The following is an 18,664-nucleotide window of genomic DNA, read 5'->3' as shown; positions in this document are numbered from 1 at the left end:
AGGCAATAGTGTCCCTTAAATTCAGTAATATCATAAATATCATACAACAAAGGTTGTGTTTGTGAAATTATATTCAACACAGCTTGATAAAGTATTTAGAGAACCTCAATTTTCCATCTTAACCAGCAAACCAGATTTTGAATAACATTGGCGAAAGCAAGAGTAAATCTGTTCTCATGTTAAAATGGAAATTGTTTGTAAAATAATAAGTATATTTTGTTGACAAGTGGTATCAACTGTACACAACCGGCAGCAACACCTACAACCTCTGAAAAGCCTTCCCAGTAATACATATTTCAAATATCACTCTGAAAATGTGAGATTTGTTTTCTTTCTGACTCTCTTTAATTGTGTTGAGTTTTATCATTGTTTCTTCACGGTTGTTTCGTCTCTCTTCGTGTTCTTTCTTTGTCTTTGCTTCTCGTCTCATTACGATCATTTTGGGTCTCTTCGTAGTCGGTTTGCATCTCGTTGCAAATCACGTCTTAAAAATCTTTTGGAGTCTCTGGTTTTGTTGCTTTTCGCCTTCGCCGGTGGGTTCGCGTCCGCTGTGCAGTCGTTGTGCATCGTGTTGTGGTCCATTTGTGTCTTTTTGCAGTCCTTTTGTCTCTTCGGGTTCCTTTCGGAGTCTCTTCGCGAATGTTTTGCTCGACGCGTCAACAGAGTTCCTGCCCGTTGGGTCCGATAGCTTTTCCTCGCACTGATAATTACGACAAAAATCCACAGTTCCACTAAAAACACCTTTTATTTCTTCATACTCAGAATCTAAATCACGACAGATTTGTTCATATGAACACTGAAATTGCTGCAAATCTTTAAGAAAAAAAAAATGCATGAATAAAACTAGGCAATATAGAAAAGCTGAAAGGTGTTGCACGTCTAAATAACATAACAATAGCAGTTTGAATGAATCCCAGTCGATGAGAAAAGACAACGCTGCTGCTGGAGGGTTTATGGCAATCTGCACTTCAATCAACACCTACACTTCAGGTAAGTGGAGGTTGATTTCTGACAACACAAAGTAATAAAGACTCCCACACTCGGTTTATATATTTTTGTTTTAAAAAGCCACTGTGGCAAAATGCAGAAGTTATTCTGCCCCTCCCCTCCCAAAAAAGAGGAAGTGAATAATAGCCTTTCGGAGTTAACTTCAGTCTTGGTCCATATTGTACGTGGGTGAGAAGCCCGTGGGAAGAGAATCATGGTGGTGAGTCATCGCGACCCATCAACGGACTATCGCCTCTCCGCGTTAAAGCGGGCGCAGGTGTGTGTGTGTGTGTGTGTGTGTGTGTGTGTGTGTGGGGGGCATCGCACGGGCAGCTCCGGCCAACAGTATTTATAAACCCAGCGCTCACACACACAGCATAAACAGTAGTAAACACCTCACACACACACACGCACACACACACACACACACACAGCCTTTTTTTTTTTTTTTTTTTTTTTTCCAGGCTCCGCTCGGCCCTGAATGAATCTCGGCTCTCGTCAAGCTAAAGCATGAGCCTGGCAAAATGCCTTTTTAATGTGCCTTTAATGACGGCTCGGTGCTCCTCGGCGGGTTGTTGCGGGAGTGCGTGCGTGGGCGTGCGGGCTGAAGAGCAGCCGAACAGCAGCAGCAGCACAATAACACCGAACACTGTATTTACAGCCACATAAACAGAACGCGTGTTTGTTTGCACTCGCGAATGAACGAGGGGAGATTTCGATGAATGAGGGGAGAGTTTGTTGTTGTTTTCCTCAACAAACAGATGCGATGGTGCAGATTTTGGTTTTTTTTTTGTGTTTTTTTTGTTTTTTCAGCTGCACTCATCAGTGGCGGAATATGTATTGACTGAAGTACCGCACTGGAGTAAATGAAGTGCATCCACATGGAAGTGCCTGTAGGGTCGCTTCCTAACGCTGCCTGCTCATATTTGATCGTGTTTACACTGAGCAACAAGCGTCACTGGAATTATTTGGGTTTCTGCCGAACGTGCGAGAAGAGTTCATTCTCAACGGTACGGTTTGTGGATCACAATACATCTCTGGTTTTTAGAAGAACAATCATACTTAAAGCAATATAACGAACATCGTGTTCAATAAGCCCGAGCAGACCCGTCCACGAAGGACTCAAGGGGTCAAATATGGCTGCAATAACAACAGGACATCTACAGAGTTCAACAAAATAAAAAATAAAAACCTGCATCAGATGAGAGCATTGGTGAGTTTTGTGGACAGGTTTTATATGTCTGATGAAACTTTAAACATTAATATTAGAATATTCTTCTCACGCTCATGTCCCACTTAAACTTTGATTTGACGCACCTCGAAAATGATGGTTTCGAAAGTTAATAATCTCACTGTAAGCACCTCGCACTAAATCAATAACAGAAAGTTGGAGAGTTTGTGGACTTTCTGCAATATACATCACAGCAGAAACAAGTTTAACGAGAGATATAGTTCATAATCTGTATTAATAGATTTACAAACAGAATATAAATGCAGTCGGGATCAATCATTGAACTAAAAAAAAGGTTGGTACGCGTTCATGTCGTCATCATGGGAAAAAAACGGACGTTGCTTCAGATGAAAGGACTCTTTTCTCTAATTAAAAGAAAAGAAGGTGTCCTCTGTTCGTTTCTCTTTGCCTTTTTTTTTTTTTTTCTTTTCCCTGCATCGCTCCTCGCGTCTTCAGCGGGAGGAACCGAGATGCAGACAAATGATGCAAGTGAGGGAAACATGGCTGCATGGATTAATGGCTTTTGGCAGGTACCCGAAGTACCTTGAAAGAGAAATATAGATCCAAAGTAAACTCACTGTCAAATGATTCAACTGTCGTCGTCACGGTTTGTTTATTTACTGTGTTGTTGTTTTTTTTTTTTTTTGGTACAATTAGAATGGGATGTTTTGGGAGAGCGAATTCTACACGTCAACATGTCAAATCGATTAGTACATACTATCGTTCTTTCTTATTTCCCCTGGTTGTAATGCATCACCCCCGTCAGAAGGTGGCAGTAATGCGCTATTTTGGCAAATGTTTGAACAGTTCGGAGAAAATTTCGAATAGTATTTTTGCTTAAAATGCCCATTTCTAGTGGAAATCTCCATTATGTAGCACAAACTTCGTAACTTTAACAGTGTCAGTTATGTTGATGGGATTTAATGAATGCTCATTATAGCAATTTACAAATTTGGTCTATATGATGAAAACTCGTACGAATAAACCTCAAAGACAATAAGGAAGTTTAAGAAAAGACTATGAACTTAATTTAAACGTAATATCTACTATCTACATTTATTTATGTTTTGGCAGGTGGAGCACCTGGTTAAAGTGTGGAAAAGATCACGGTCCTGGTTTTTGTTGCCTAATGGCGTCGGTCTTGTGCTCGGTTCGCCCTCCATCCACCCCAACCGCCTCTCGACGACTCTGGTTCTCTGGAAAAGCACCGAACGTGATCTTGGCAGTGAAACGTAACTGGGAATTGGTACAGTATATGAACCGAATTTCGAAAGGAGATGGAGTTGCGGGCATGGGATTCAAAAACAGAGAAGAGGCCATGTCATGAATGTCGTCTTCGTCCAACGCGTCAATGGTGACTTAAGCTTAAATACAGCCAGACCTGAGCAAACGATTGTCACGTCGTGGAACACAAAGGCTCGAAATACAAAGAAGATACAGGTGATAAAATCAAATAAAGGCACAAATTTGTACATTCAAACATGCATATATAGTCACGTATGTATATTAATGAAAAAAAAAAAAAGGCAATTTTAAGACCTGTCTGCAGCAGTTTTTTTGAAGTGTTCAATCGCGGGCTTGTAATCTGTAATGGGTTACATTACGTGTGTTGTTGATTCGAGGTTGTAATACTGAGATCACATTAGGTAGTCCATATTTTACTCTATAAATAACTTATCTCCAACGACGTGCTCTGTTTCAAGTTTTCCTCTGGCAGAGTTTTATTGCTGCCGTTTTTGGCTCCATTGAGGAGCAGCGGGACGGTCACGGAGGCTCCGTTGAAAGGAACTTTCCCTTTCGGATCCCCGGCGTGGTCCTTCCCGTCCGGGGACGACAGCTCCGTCGCTCCGGGAGTCGCTCCCTTCTCGGAGAACGGCGGCTGCGAGCTCTGCGGCTGGAAGCTGCCGTTTCCGTTCTGGGAGATCCGGTAGATCTCGGTCATTTCCGAGACGTCCTCCTCGTCGTCGTCCTCTTCGTCGCCGATGGCCCGTCGCAGGCTCTCCCTTGGCATGAGCGCCCTCCTGCCTTCCTCCTGCTGCTGCTGCTGCTGCTGCTGTTGCTGCTGCTGCTGCTGCTCCATGGGCTCGTGGTTGTCCACCTTCCTCGTAGCGCGGCAGAGGGCTTTCCGGAAGCCCCTCTTGAAGTTATCCGACAGGAAGCCGTAGACGAACGGGTTGGCGCAGCTGTTGGCGTAGCCGAGCACGACGACGAAGTAGTAGAGGCCCTGGTACTCTGAGGGCAGGGACACCAGCAGGTTGATGATGTTGAGGGCGTAGAAAGGCAGCCAGCAGAAGACAAACACGGCGACGACTATCACGACCATGCGCGTCACTTTCCGCTCCGACTTCCTCCGCTTGGTCGAGGTGGCGTGGACTTTTTTACCCGAGCTGCGGACCTTGAAGACGATGAGCAGGTAGCAGAGGCAGATGATGAGCAGCGGGCAGAAGAATCCGACGGTGGAGGTGTAAATGATGAACGCCGCCCTCCAGATGTTGGCCGGCTGAGGCCAGGCGATGTTACAGGTGCCCCCCGCTCGCTGGATGTTGGCGAAGATGACCACCGGCAGGACGACGAGGAACGACAGCGCCCACACGGTGCCGTTCACCACTTTGGCCACCTGGGGGCGCCGCCACTTGGAGGAGTGGATGGGGTGGACGACGGCGAGGTAGCGGTCGACGCTCATCACGGTCAGGCAGAAGATGCTGGTGAACTGGTTGATGGAGTCGACGGTCATGACCAGCCGGCACATGAAGGAGCCGAAGGGCCACGACTGGAGGGTGTTCTGCACCGCCAGGAACGGCAGGCCGAGCATGAAGAGCTCGTCGGCGATGGCGAGGTTCAGGATGTAGATGTTGGTCACCGACTCGATCTTGGAGTAGTGCAGCACGATGTGAATCACCAGAGTGTTGCCGCCCAGGCCGATGACGCACACGACGATGTATATGAGCGGGATGAGGACCCCCGCCACGCTGGGACCCGAGTGGGCGTCGGGGACGGTGGAGTTGGTGGAGTTGAACAGCGTCTCGTTCAGATCGCTGTCGTTGCACGTGAGCAGGAACAAAGGGAGGCCCGGCGAGGGGCTGGCAAAGCTGCCGTTCTCACACGCCGCCGCCGCCATCTCCGGCCCGGGGGGGCAAAACGTCACCCGTTGAATGTGCTCTTCCCCGTCGCTTGTTGTCTCCTTCTGTCGTCTCAGCTCCCGCCCATCTGTTCTGTTGGATGGGAAATAAATAAAGAAATCGGTTATCAAACTGAATAGCTGACATTTTCCACCTTGACGTCTGCGGAGACGGCGGTGAAATGAAAGGAGACATAAAATGATCTTTGTTGTCCAAGGACATGAGAAAGTGTTGACGTTTTAATTCCAGTGTTGTCGAATGCCGGTGACTTTAAGAGCGTGTTGGTTTCTTTATTGGAAAAGCTGCATGTTTTTTTTTTTTTTTTCATTTCAGCTCGAAAGTGTTTTGGATGTTTAAAATTCTGCCAAGGAAGGTTTTTTGTTTTTTTTAAATGATATTTTGCTCCAGATTGAAATGAAACACTTAAGACACTGACTTTTAAAATATGTAGAAATTGTTGTTTCTCAGAACACACACATGGTGTTAAAGTGGTCAAAGTCAATAAAATATGCTTAAAAAGGGTATTGGCTATCTTTATTTATAAGTACAGTGTTATTTTAGGAAACTGCGTCGGGCTTTTGTCAAAACGGATGAAGAAAAAAAAATTGACTACAAAGGAATACCTGTGGAGGTTTGTCAGTTAATTTCCCTCTTCGTTAACTACACCTCTGTATCACACAGTGTGTCATCGCCTATCAAAATAAAAGGATTGTGATATTTGTTGAAAGAAAGTCATCCCAGAAAGGTTTTTCCTTTTTTTCTTCTGCCGTTGCAGAGAATCGATAGCGAGAACAGCACAGAGGTGCCTTGAGCTCGTTGACAGAGTTAATCAAACAAACCCACTGAGAGGTGATTTTTACGTCGGGCCCAAAAGCTGCAGAGTCAATAAAAAAAAAAAAAAGCCTTTCAGTCTCTTCAGTGTAATTTAACAGACACACAAGAAAAAAAGAAAAAAGAAGACAAAAACAGCGAACGTCTCCTTCTGAGACGTCGGTCGTTTCTTCAATTCCCGCAGATTGCCACATTAATCATTTTTCAATATCTCCAATTTTCTTGTGATTACGTACACTTCAGAGTAAATTTGCTAAATCTGGGCGCCATGGAAACCGCAGGGTGGAAGAGTAAAAAGCCAGAGATCAGCGTCGTACATCAAACAGAACCAAATCAAACAAGAATGGATGATTTTTATTTATTTATTTTTTTCTTTATTCTTCTCCGGAGAAAGTGTTTCAAAAGAGAAGAAAGTACACTTGCACTTTGCTTTCAGTGTTGGAAGAAGAGCGAGGACACGGTACAATAATACCCACAGCTGAACCTGCTGCTTCATGCGGCTGGTGAAGGACTTTACATAACAAGGCCTGGATCAATACGTAATTCGCTTATATTGTTCTTTAATTAAATATCAGGTGTCGCAGCTCTTCCTCTGCAGTTATTAATAGATGATATGTCATCCTGCGTCACAGGACTGCCCTAATTGTTGTCTCGTTATCTGTCCGGGGGTTATCAGATTACCGTTATCTTGCGTATGAAGATAAACTGTTTTAATTTTGCCTGCATATCGACCCTGAATTAACACAGAATTTCAATGAGGTTCAACCTGGTTCCAGAGACTTCTTGCTCATAGTCCATAATTGCAATTTATCCAGAAACTGGAATGTTTTTTGCAGCTTCCATTGAAATGAAGGAACTTTTCTATTTCGATACCTCATCTACTGTTTAATACAAGTTATCTTATCTTTAAGCTTTAAAAAAAAAAAAAAAAAACATGTAAAAGACGTGATTGAAAAAACTAAAAACACAAAAGGGGAAATATTGCAAAAATCTTAAATGTTTTTATATTTGGCTGAGGTGGAAAACAGGTGCATCAAGGGAAAATACGACGCAATACAAACAGATCTGCTCAAATGCCGTATTTCCTTCAAGTTCTCCGCGTGCTTTCCCATCATAATACTCCTAATACTCACATAATAATGGTTAATGGAAGTATGAAAGATTTCCCCATTGTTTTGGTTATTTATCTATAATTAGGATTAAAACCCTGACAAGTTCATTTTGGTGCGAATTTTTCCGATTATGTTGAAGGAATCTAACGTACAACAAAGTGAGCGTGGCTTTTGAAAAGCGGATAAAAGCATTGTTAAGCACATTAAATACACTCAGAAGTTCACGTCTGCATTAACAAAACACACCTTGTGTTTGTCCGGACGACCTCCCCACATGTCATCTCAAACACCCCCGAAACTTGTCTAATGGCTGCTTTGTATTTGTCATATTTAATCTCCTCGCCGAACCCCCCCGACACCTCCCCGGCCTTTCAAACCTCTCCGAAAGGGAAATCTATTCAGGTTGTAAATTGAGGTTCTGAACTGCTGCCGGAGTTCCTGTCATACGTCGTTCTTTTCTTTTGTTTCCGCACGCCACTTCCAGACGTAATCTCTAAATTCAATCAGCGATAGAGCGCTTTCTGCCGTCACCATAGAAACGGGCACTGCGACTTCTGGAGGCTAAAAAAAAAAAAAAAAAATAGGACGTGACATACGATCTATATTTGAATCGTTTGATGTCCGCTGGCTTTGATTGGCCGGCGGTGCGGGCGGTATCGAGGACTCGTCTCTCGTGGTCGTGCCGCCACTCCACGCTGACACACTTCTTCCACTTTTGTCAACTCAACGACTCGTTCTGGAGAGAAGTGCAGTTTTATTGACGGCCGTGCTCGAGCTTCTGAAACGCTAATTGTGACGACTAAAGCACACGCAACGCAGAACGGCGTGAAATCTTCAACCTTCAGGGCAATCTCAAGTGAGACGAGATCACCCGAGAGAGAGACTTGAATACAGCGTGAGACAAAAGAGGAAAACATATGAAGTGTATTTTCATGCACTTAGTGTTTCGAGTTGTAAAGTTCAGCCCATTTATTCATTATTAAGTCTCTACGGAGGTCACAAAACACGATTGTGGCCAAAACGGGAAAATGGATTCACTAATTTCACACAAACGACAGATTTATTGGACAAATTCCTTCAAAAGTGTTCAAAATGTGAGCGCGGACAGACGTGACTGTTTACTATTAATTTAATATGTTGTAATAACTGTTACTACTTTTTTTTTTTGGAGTCTTGTAATGGTTCACTGTGCAGGATTGATTGCCAGAAATGGAATATAAGATGTATAACTATATTTTCTTTGGTGTAAAATCACCACAAACTTTGGGGTTCTTTCATACTTTTGGACATTTTTAGTTTGGTACGAAACCAAACTAGCATGTGTGGAAGGTGCCGTACGTGATAACCGATGTTTAACATATTTATGTCCAATCGAATATATTGGCAATTAAAGGGACTTTTATTATTACTTGATTTTCTAAAGCCTTAAAAAGTATATTTCGAAAAGACTTTCTAAGAAAATTATTTTTCTGTGTGAAGAATAACTACAAAATCGTCATGTTTGAAAATGTCAAAAGCTCCGCTGTCAGCACGCGATTGACTTTGACGAGTGACTGAACGAACTCTTCGACAACTCCGACTTGATCTTGTTTGCAAAAGCCGAACGTAAAACAGATTTTTCACTGCAAGCGGAATCGACTGCAGCTCACAGCAGGGAGCGGATATGCCGACACCTCAGCTGTCAAAAGGCCGCCGCACCGCCGAGCTGAGCATCCATCACAAAGGTCAGAGTCTCCGACAGCCGCAGAGCTTTAAAGGTTCGGAGCGTTTCAGGTGAAGAAGCTCCGTCATCCTGACAGCCGAGAGGAACGTTTGGCTTCACAAACATCAGGCACTTCTACTTCAGTTCACGCTTCTACTCCACCGAGACACATTTTACTTTTGGACTCAACTTAATTGAAGAGCCTTCAAAATAACCAGGTATAGAATAAAACAAATCAATTAAAAAAAAGACATTTAGGTGTGGAAAATGTCGAAAAATCCAAATGGTTTTCATGGTTGTGCATCTGCGCGGATTCAGGACCACAAAAGTCCCTCCGAGGAAATCGAAATGTTTTAATTTTAAATTCAACCAATCTCTGCAAAAGATTTGTCACACAAGCAATAATGAACATGGAAGCATTAAAGTTGAAAGGAACTTGATTTTACAGAAATCAACCTGTGACCACGATTTCCGGCTCCGTCTCGGGACTTCTCGAAGTAGTCGTTCGAGCTCGAAGCCGTTCCTCCTCAGAGGCGTGGACATGTTTTTACCGACGAGACGTCAAAGTGTAAAAGCCACGTTCACGACCTCTGTGAGAGGTCAGGGACGTTCGACGGACATCTCCCAACCCATTACTTGCTTCCTTTTCTCGTATTTTCTCCTCCCAAAGGCCGAGAGCAGCTCGCCGAGCGGTTAGCTGAACAGAAAAACATCATTTTGATGGACACAAAGAGGATATTTCGTTCAATAATACGCTCTTCAACTCGCAGCTTTCAAAGTCATACACACCAGTATGACTTTGAAGGTAATAAAAGCGCGACACAGGACGAACGTTGGCTCGCGGCCACAGAGACGCCTCGTCGTGCGCCGGCAGATGTCCTTAATATCACGTACGTAGAACTTAGTGTGAGTCACCGGGTTAAATGAGTTTTAATTCAGCCGGCTCAAAGGACGATAATCGAAAAGGTAACCGTAGCAACAGCACAGAAGCTTTGCACCACATAACGTAAAATAAAAAACAAAAATAAACAGCAGTTCGAAGGTTCGTCCTGGACTGGAATCAGTTTATCACCAGCAACATCACGACGGTCGCTCCCCGACTCAATCGATTTGTTTCCCCGCGACCTCTTCCGGGTCTGAAAAATGAGGCCGATGCAGAAAGTGCCTGAAGCTGCAATACCACCGAGTGCCACTAGAGGTCGACTCCAAAAAGCGTCCGGCCACAACATTTTTTCACAAATTATTTCGTTCACTAAAGTCGCTCCTTGTTATTTTTCTGGAGGTCCATCTGAAAATAATCCCTCATTCATTGGAAGATAAACTTCAAAAAGCAGTTTTATGGGGGGGTGTGTCTGTTTGATTGACAGGCCTGTGGTGCTCTTGAGTGGTATCGAGCTGGTTATTTGAGGCTCCTCGAGGAACTGAACAAAAAGTCCTTCGAAAAGAACTGTATGACACTGTGAAGAGGAACCCGACAAAGGAAGAAACCGACTCGGAGGTGGGCGGCCGTCGGCCTCGACCGGGCTCTCCGCAGAGCAGGTTTAGATTCGGTGACTAACGGTGAAAGAATCGATCACGGCAGCGTCCCTTCGGCCGATCCAATCCGGCACCAACCGGATCACAATTATCCCTGAATCTCTTCCTGACATTTATTCAGAACGGATCAGCTGCGTTTGAATAAATCAGGGACTCGTGGCTCTGCATGTTGACCGATGAATATTTAACAACGCCAGCAAGAGGTGTTTTTTGGTTTTTTTTGGACCCCCGCTCCTCTGAACCCAGCGGGAAGTACGTCGCCTTGAGGGTGCTTCTGCCACCATCTTTCTGAGGCTTAAGAGGAGTGAAGGAGGCTTCTGGCTTCTCCTCGGGGCTCGCTGAGTCAGACGCTCTTAATAAAGCCGGCCGTCCACTTCGGGCTTTACTTTTAAGCTCTGCCGACTTTTTTCTGTCTCGTCTCGGCTCTGCGTTCGAGGTGGAAGCCGATCTCAGAGATAAAAAAAAAAACAACCTCCAAATGGAAATAACCTTTTCTGAGATTTACAGGACGGATAACAAAAGTGCCTTTAGACTTCCACCTTTTCACATAATGTGAGGGCAGATTGACATATTGGACTCGTGTCCACTTTACAAGCAGGAAATGTTCACTTTCCTACCAAATTAAAGCAAAAAATATTCACTGCTTTATCAAAATGAATCAGGAAATATTCACATTTCATAAGCCACAGAAATTGGGCATTTTTTCATAAAATATTTTTTTTTATTCAAAATATTAAAATGACCATAAACAAAACAAATATCCAGCAATCACTGTTCCGTAAATAATTCACTCTTTTCATTTTCGGTTGGGAAGATTTGTTTGCGGCTAATATTATCTCGTTTAGGCTAACGTTATTGCTGATGGTAGTCAAACAGCTCATAATACGAGCCGGGTGCTGCTCATTGGCTCCCATCAATACGATTCAGTCTGTCGAAATATCACGTATTTTGTCAAATAAAAGACTTCACTTTTTGTACAGAGAATTATTACATTTCATAGGTTTTTGGTACCAACTGATGTCGCGGCGTCCCCGGTCTAAAACGTTTACGTTAAAAAAAAAAAAAAAAAATAGTTTATGTATGAAAAAGAATAGTAGAGGAAAAATCAGCACAACCTGTTTCTGTGTGGTGAGATATGGAAATCGAGCTTTTCCCAAACACTGATTTCCTTTAGAGGAGCTCCAGAGTCACCTGACTTTCTCTCCTCCTACGAAGCAGCTCTGCCTGAAGGTAAGCTGTGGGTTGTGCTGATTAACTTCCCACCTGAGGCGACTCTCTCTGTGTGTGTGTGTCTGATTCATCACTCGTCAAACCAAATGACCCTCTCGCCTCGTTAGATGTCAAACACAAAAGAAACCAAACTCAAACGCGACGTTTAAAGATGCGGCGCTTTCACGTGGCGAGCGGGTTTTCCCGCCGAGGAGACGCGACGCCGAACTAATCACATCGGCCGGTAATCACGCTCAGACCGACAGAAAAACAGTCGGGAACAATCCTGTTGTTAGGTTTGTTATCCTCAAATGTGTCTGAAACGTTGAAACAAAATAAAACCTTGTTTACTTTCCTTTGCCGATCTCAAATGAGCAACGTCAAGATGCCTGTTTGGCCATTACCAGCATGAGGTCAAAGGTCAGCTGAACCTACCCCATTTTTACAATAATTGATTTTTTTTTGGGGCTCAAAATATATCAAACTGTACCATTTCTGTCATTCCTGCTGCTTCGTATTTCTTTTGACTGTAACTTTACATTGTACTTTGTTTTATTTTGTTTGTTGACTTTAAGTTTAAAACCACTCTGTGAGTTGTTTTTAAAAAGTGTGGGCCAACAGAGGAGGTATATATATATATATATATATATATATATATATATATATATATGTATATAGTCTTGTACATAGACATACTGATCTCATAAGACGAGGCAATATTGATCCCTGGAGATAATTTTAGCATCACAGCAGACAAGATGAGAAAAAAACATATTAAAGCTCCATTGGTTCATAGATTAATCACTTCATTTAAAGAAAATGATTTTTTTTTTAAAGGCTTTTTAAAAAAAAATATAATTAATTCACAATCTTTTTTCTAAAAGCAAAAACCTCCAACATTTTTTTGTTCAAGGTTCTTTAAATGTGAAAATGTGCCAGTAATTTTCATTAGATGACTTGAAAAAGAAACTAAACCTACCAAAAAATAACAAATAGATTTTAAAGACACAACATGACCACAAAGACACGCAGAAGGACCAAAAATAAAAGACCACAAGGTGATGCAAAACCAGCAAAACACACAAAACCAACCACAAAACAACAACAAATAAGGTCCTGCTCCTCTTGTGTGTGTGTGTGTGTGTGTGTGTGTGTGTGTGTGTGTGTGTGTGTGTGTGTGTGTCCGAAGGACAACTACAGCCTGGCAGTTCACACATAAAAAAAACTCACCAACAGCAGGCACAGATGAAGGAAAAATGTAAAAAAAAAAAAAAATTAAATATAAACAGAAAACTACCCTACACGACTGATAACGGCACAATGACAGCGATACATGGAATAATAGATGGTTAGATCATTAGATAACAGCAGCTATTTATTGAAATATGATTCTTTTATAATATTCAAAGTTGTTTGTTTTGCCTTTGCACTGGATACAAAAAGAAAAAAAGAAATTGACATTTGGGTCACGTATTATTGTGTATTTTAATACTCATTTTACAAACGTGTCCTCTTCTTCGAGTCTGTCAGAAGTTTCTTCACGTGTCTCTGGGAGTTCATCAACAAACATATGAGGCAAAAATGAATTCCTGTTCGGTGTCACAAAAACGATCCACCGGCAGGACTCGCTGCTTCACACGGAACCTCTAACGTCCACCGACACGACCGAGACACAAAACTCCCAAATGCTCCCCCAACTTACCTCCCAGCACGAGACCTCGCGCCCCGCGGTGTCCCCGAGCGTCCGTCCGGGGGGGTTCAGGAGAGTTTTGTTGTTGTTGTTGTTGTTTTTATCGGTGGAACGACGCGAGATGAGCCGCTTCACTCCCGGTCAGGATGCGGTTCATCCTTCCTCCGTGTGGTCCCCCCCCCGCCCCCCCTCGACTGTCCCCTCCGTCTGTTCCCGGTCTGACTGATGCTCTCCGAGTCAGCACCGCAACATGACACCACCGTCTCCAGCTCGTAACTAGGTAACGGCTCGGCTGCTGCACAATGCCAAGTAGGAGGTGTTCAAATCCTTTGCAGTGCGCGCGTGTGTGCGCGCGCGCGCGTGCAGTCCCTGTATAAATGTGACTTCCTGGAGCATCAGGCGACCAGGAGCATCAGGCGACCAGGAGCCATCAGGCGACCAGGAGCATCAGGCGGCCAGGAGCATCAGGCGGCCAGGAGCCATCAGGCGGCCAGGAGCATCAGGCGACCAGGAGCCATCAGGCGGCCAGGAGCATCAGGCGGCCAGGAGCCATCAGGCGACCAGGAGCATCAGGCGGCCAGGAGCATCAGGCGACCAGGAGCATCGACCAGGAGCATCAGGCGACCAGGAGCATCAGGCGGCCAGGAGCTGTGGAAGTGTTGCGGTTCAGCCGAAGATGACTTTTAAAGGGTTTCTGCAGTCAGATTTAAAAAAAAAAAAAAGAAAAAAAAAAGACTCAAAATAACCACAGAGATGCTAAATGACCACAAACGAAACGCGCTGCAGGTGGCTGAAAATAGATGCACAACAAAGCTGACGTGACAAAAATGTAAAAATCGACATGGGCCAAGAGACCTGAAATAGCCACGAAGAGACAAAACAACGTCCACCAATGGAACCAAAATGGCCACAGAGACAGGAAGTACCACAAGAAGACCCAAAATATCGACAGAGACGCACATAATGCTCGCGGAGAGACAAACCGAGCATGTTCGCTGAATGAATATTCTCCGCCGTGGAAACACCCGCGTGCGAAGACCTTAACAGGGATTGAATAATAACGTTTTCTTTCACAGCTGCCTGGAGGATGAGCCTTCCCAAATCAGACAATTTCAGATGATCTAATATCCTCGTGTCTTATTTCCCGTCTGCTGATTTTTTTTTTTATAACCTTCTCATCTATAAAGCAATAAAAAAGTAAAAAGAAAGAAAAAAAAAAGCAATAAAGATGTCACGTGTTCGTCAAACGTTCATGAGATTGCTGAGAACAAATTGACATATTTTATTATTGCTTTCTTTTCTCCTGCGCGAGTATTTTTACGGCCCCGTCGCTTCGCTGCCGTCGCTCCGGCTGATCGGTGCCACGGGTCTCATTAGGCAGATGTTTCCCTTCCAGATGTATGGATGCAGCACAACAGATCAATAGATTGATAAAGGGGCTCTTCTTCCCGACACGCCGTCAGTACTTCTCTGATGCTTTCATCAACCCTCTGAAGGATTTTGTTTTTTGGTTCTCCCTCCAAGGCTACGAAGGAGTTCTTCTCTGTCGTTAGAACGTCCGTGACAACGAGGGTGATCAGCCCATCTGTTGTTGCAACACTGTGAGAGTGTGTGTGTGTGAGAGAGAGTGTGTGTGTGTGTGTGAGTGTGTGTGTGTGTGTGTGTGTGTGTGTGTGTGTGGCAGATGAATATTCATCCCACATTTCACATATAATTCACATTGCATACGAAGTGCCCCCCCGCCCCCCTACCCCCGCCTCCTTAGTAGTTTTCTGGCGGTCCAATCCCGTCATGAATTATAAGCAAGCATAAGATATTTTGGGTGGAGGAGGGCGTGTCTTGTTTGATTGACAGGCCAAGATGGCGACGGCCAAATTCCGAACTGGAGGCTTCATAAAGGACTGAGACACATTTGTGGAAATCCGTTTGGTATTTCAGAACCAGCTCCAAATATGGTTTGGATCCGGATTGTTAAAAAAAAATAAAAATAAAATAAAATCACATTTCATGTGTTTTTTTGTGTGGTTTTTTTGCTGTTCATACTTTCAAACGCCGATCTATATATTACAAAAATCTGATTTGGGCTGGCAGTCTGAGAGGTCCTCGCAAAACCGATGAGACATTGACAATGTTCACCATGACGGATTACGAAACCTATAATTCACATACTGCAAGGAAAAAACATGGAAACCCAATGGGTGGATTAGTAAGAAAACACAACCTAAAATCCCACCCTTTCTTACAAATAATTTGTGTATTTGATATGGCTTGTATCAACAGGTCTGTTATTTGCTTTAAAAAAAAAAAATTTAAAAAAAAATCCTATTTTTGAAGGTGTAACGTGGAGCTCAGAGCGAAAAAAAAAAAAAAAAGCTGCGGACTGACACCAAGGTCGCACATCTACTTATTCAGTCTTGGGCCGGCAGAATAACAACCTCACTCCAGCTTTTTGTGTTACATTGTCTTTATCATATATAGTTCACCATCCGTGTGTTGAGCGGCTCGACGCCTCGGGGAACGGACTCCTACAGCATCAGAAAGGTCACGAACAGAGCCCACGTCCTTCCTGCCCGCTTCATCGTTACAAATAACATCGCCGCAAATGGCAAATCCATTCCCAGAAGGCGGGGGGAGGAGAGGGTGGGGTGGGGTGGGGTGGGGTGAGTGGGTGGGGGGGGCAGCTCCTCATAATAAGCCAATCAAACTGTCAAATTAAAACATCCTGCGAAGTCCTTTCTTCGGCGGGGACGTCAGACTCTTTGTTTCCACGTTGAGTTCATTATCGGATGTAATGTTTGAGTAATCAAATTTGCCATGTTCAAGAACAGAAGGGAGATTGGCACGCCGGATGTGTCTGTGTGTGTGTGTGTGTGTGTGTGTGTGTGGGAGATTGTTAAATTTAATACCAGCCTTTGAGAATAAATAATGCATCAGAGCTCTTTTGACTTTTAGAAATCGAACCCATTGTTAAATGGTTCATTCGATGACTCGGATGGGAACGATGAGGTTTTTTTTTTTTCGGGCAAATGCAGTGCAAAACCAAAAAAAGACTTTCTAGAGCTTCGAAGGCGCAGCAAACTTGTCTTTTATGCAAATCAGTTAACAAAAAGCAAACAGAAATGGAAAAGATCAGCGAGCTTGTTGCGCAAAACTATTGTTCTGAAAAACTGTTTGCGAGAAGGACAGCTACTTTTCAAAACTAAATTAACCCAACCGATCACACCACTTATCGTCGTCGGTCCACCGAAACCTCTCTCAGCTCCGTAGAGGGCGACGATCGGCCCGAACCGATGCAAATTCGCGCAAACACATAACTTGAGGCCTGACGACGGACTGAGAACTCGTAATCTCGCGTGCTGTCGTGAATTCAACTGTTTTGCAAAAAAAACAAAAAAATGTAGTTTACATTTAGTCAAGTACTGTAGTTAAAGTAATGACACAATGAAAAGGAGGAAGTGCGTATCATTTTATCTGTTTCTTATGCATTTTATCTGGTCTTACGCATTTTATCTGTTTCTTATGCATTTTATCTGGTCTTACGCATTTTATCTGGTCTTACGCATTTTATCTGGTCTTACGCATTTTATCTGTTTCTCACGCATTTTATCTGTTTCTTACGCATTTTATCTGTTTCTTATGCATTTTATCTGGTCTTACGCATTTTATCTGTTTCTCACGCATTTTATCTGTTTCTTACGCATTTTATCTGTTTCTTATGCATCTCATTTATTTTATATTTTTCTATTTTTGCTGTGAAGCACTTTGAGTTACATTTCTTGTATGAAAGGTGCCATACGAATAAAGTTTATTATTATTATTATTTATTATTATTATTATTATTATAATACGGTGAACGTGGACATGTCAATAGTTATTTTGTTGTCACGTTGTTTCAATCGCGTTTGTCCGTCATCTTGCAAAAGTCGCAGCCTCTTCACACACGAAAGAATGAAATCAAAGCTGTATCTTGTGTTTGTGTGTTCAGGTGTCGCGGCTGCTTATCAGTCGCTCGTCTGAATGAAGAAAGCGAAGCCATTTCGTGCTCCTTTTATGCGCTCTGACGGGAAGCAGCTGCAGCGCCGATTAGATAAGTGCTTTCTTTTTCAGGCTGTCACCTCGCCGGCACTGCTTCTTAGTATCCTTTAATTCCTGACTTCACGTTCATTTTGTTGTTGTTGTTGTTGTTGTTTTTGGACGGGCCCTTTGCTCCTCCGGTGGCTCGCAGGGCTTCGAAATGTCAAGAATGTGAACCGAGTTAAACAGAGGAAAGCGAGATCATAACGATAGCTGTGACTCCGCACCTGTTAATTGAATCTTGTCGTGTCCTTTTAATGTTATATATATTTCTATCTTTTGAATCTCTTGATTTAGAGACGGGGAAAAAAGGTATGCACACTTCTTTTTCAATAAATATCGGTATGTGTGAATGAGTTTATACATGCAGACATTTCTCCACTTTTAAATAATTGAAACGTTCTTGCAGCGACTCTTTAAAAAGTCATGTTTGCTTTTGATTGCCTTATAAATGAGCTGCGCCTTATTTCGTGCAACGCTACGAAAACCCTCTGCGGATCCCCGATCCCTCTCGTACCGTCTTGGCGTGTGTTTACAGCCGAGTCCGCGCATTATTTATGTTCAGCGGTGGCCAAGGCGAGCTCTTCCTTTGATGCCGAGATGATTATGTGCGTTTCCACTCGCCGTGAGGGGATTGCATCTTTTTTTTTCTTCTCGACCCAAACCGTCGTATTTGAGCGTTTGAAACGACGCGCTCTCCCTTTTGTGCTCCCGTCGTCATGATTCGATTAGCATCGCAAGAGATAAATAATTACTCCTCCGATTGGCTTGTTTTCAACGCATCCAACTCTCCGAAGTGAAAAGCTGGTGTGGAAAAATGGAGTCACTCCAAGCTGGGACCGCCCCGACTGAGCTACGAGGCCACGAAGCTGCGGTACGAGAATGGATCAAAAAGTTCCATTCAAAGTTTCACCACTTGACCAACGTCGCCGCCCGGGTCGGACGCAGCGTTTGTGATCGCTGGTCCGGCACCTGAAACGACAGGAGGGAGCACACGTCGAGGTTTGTGAACAAAAAGACATCGCAGGGAGCCAAACCTGATGAGTAGGGGCGATTTGATTTTTTGATTTTTGATTGCCTCTCGTAAATAAAATACAGACACCGTACGATAAACAATGTCACCATTACACGCAACAATAAAAGTGCAGGAAGACTTAACGGAACGAACGACAT

The 18,664-nt window shown here is 43.5% G+C and overlaps 1 protein-coding gene across 1 annotated transcript; it reads right to left on the bottom strand.

Moving 5' to 3' along the window:
* Positions 1–726: 726 nt before the first annotated feature.
* sstr3 (somatostatin receptor 3) lies at positions 727–14,913 on the bottom strand. The gene is made up of 2 exons (XM_069165589.1): positions 13,430–14,913; positions 727–5,430 (listed from the first exon to the last, which is right to left on the bottom strand). Exon 2 carries the CDS (start codon positions 5,334–5,336, stop codon positions 3,882–3,884), a length of 1,455 nt encoding a protein of 484 aa, XP_069021690.1. The 5' UTR covers positions 5,337–5,430; positions 13,430–14,913; the 3' UTR covers positions 727–3,881.
* Between the last annotated feature and the right edge of the window lie 3,751 nt (positions 14,914–18,664).

Source organism: Embiotoca jacksoni, unplaced genomic scaffold (genome assembly GCF_022577435.1).
Source record: "Embiotoca jacksoni isolate LCO1_2020_lvr unplaced genomic scaffold, fEmbJac1.0.p SCAF_34, whole genome shotgun sequence".
NCBI lineage: Eukaryota > Metazoa > Chordata > Actinopteri > Embiotocidae > Embiotoca > Embiotoca jacksoni.
This window is presented reverse-complemented; position numbering and strand designations above follow the sequence as displayed.

What these genes read in the sequence shown, in the direction of transcription:
- sstr3 (XM_069165589.1), bottom strand. Translation starts at nt 5,336, where the DNA reads ATGGCGGCGGCGGCGTGTGAGAACGGCAGCTTTGCCAGCCCCTCGCCG.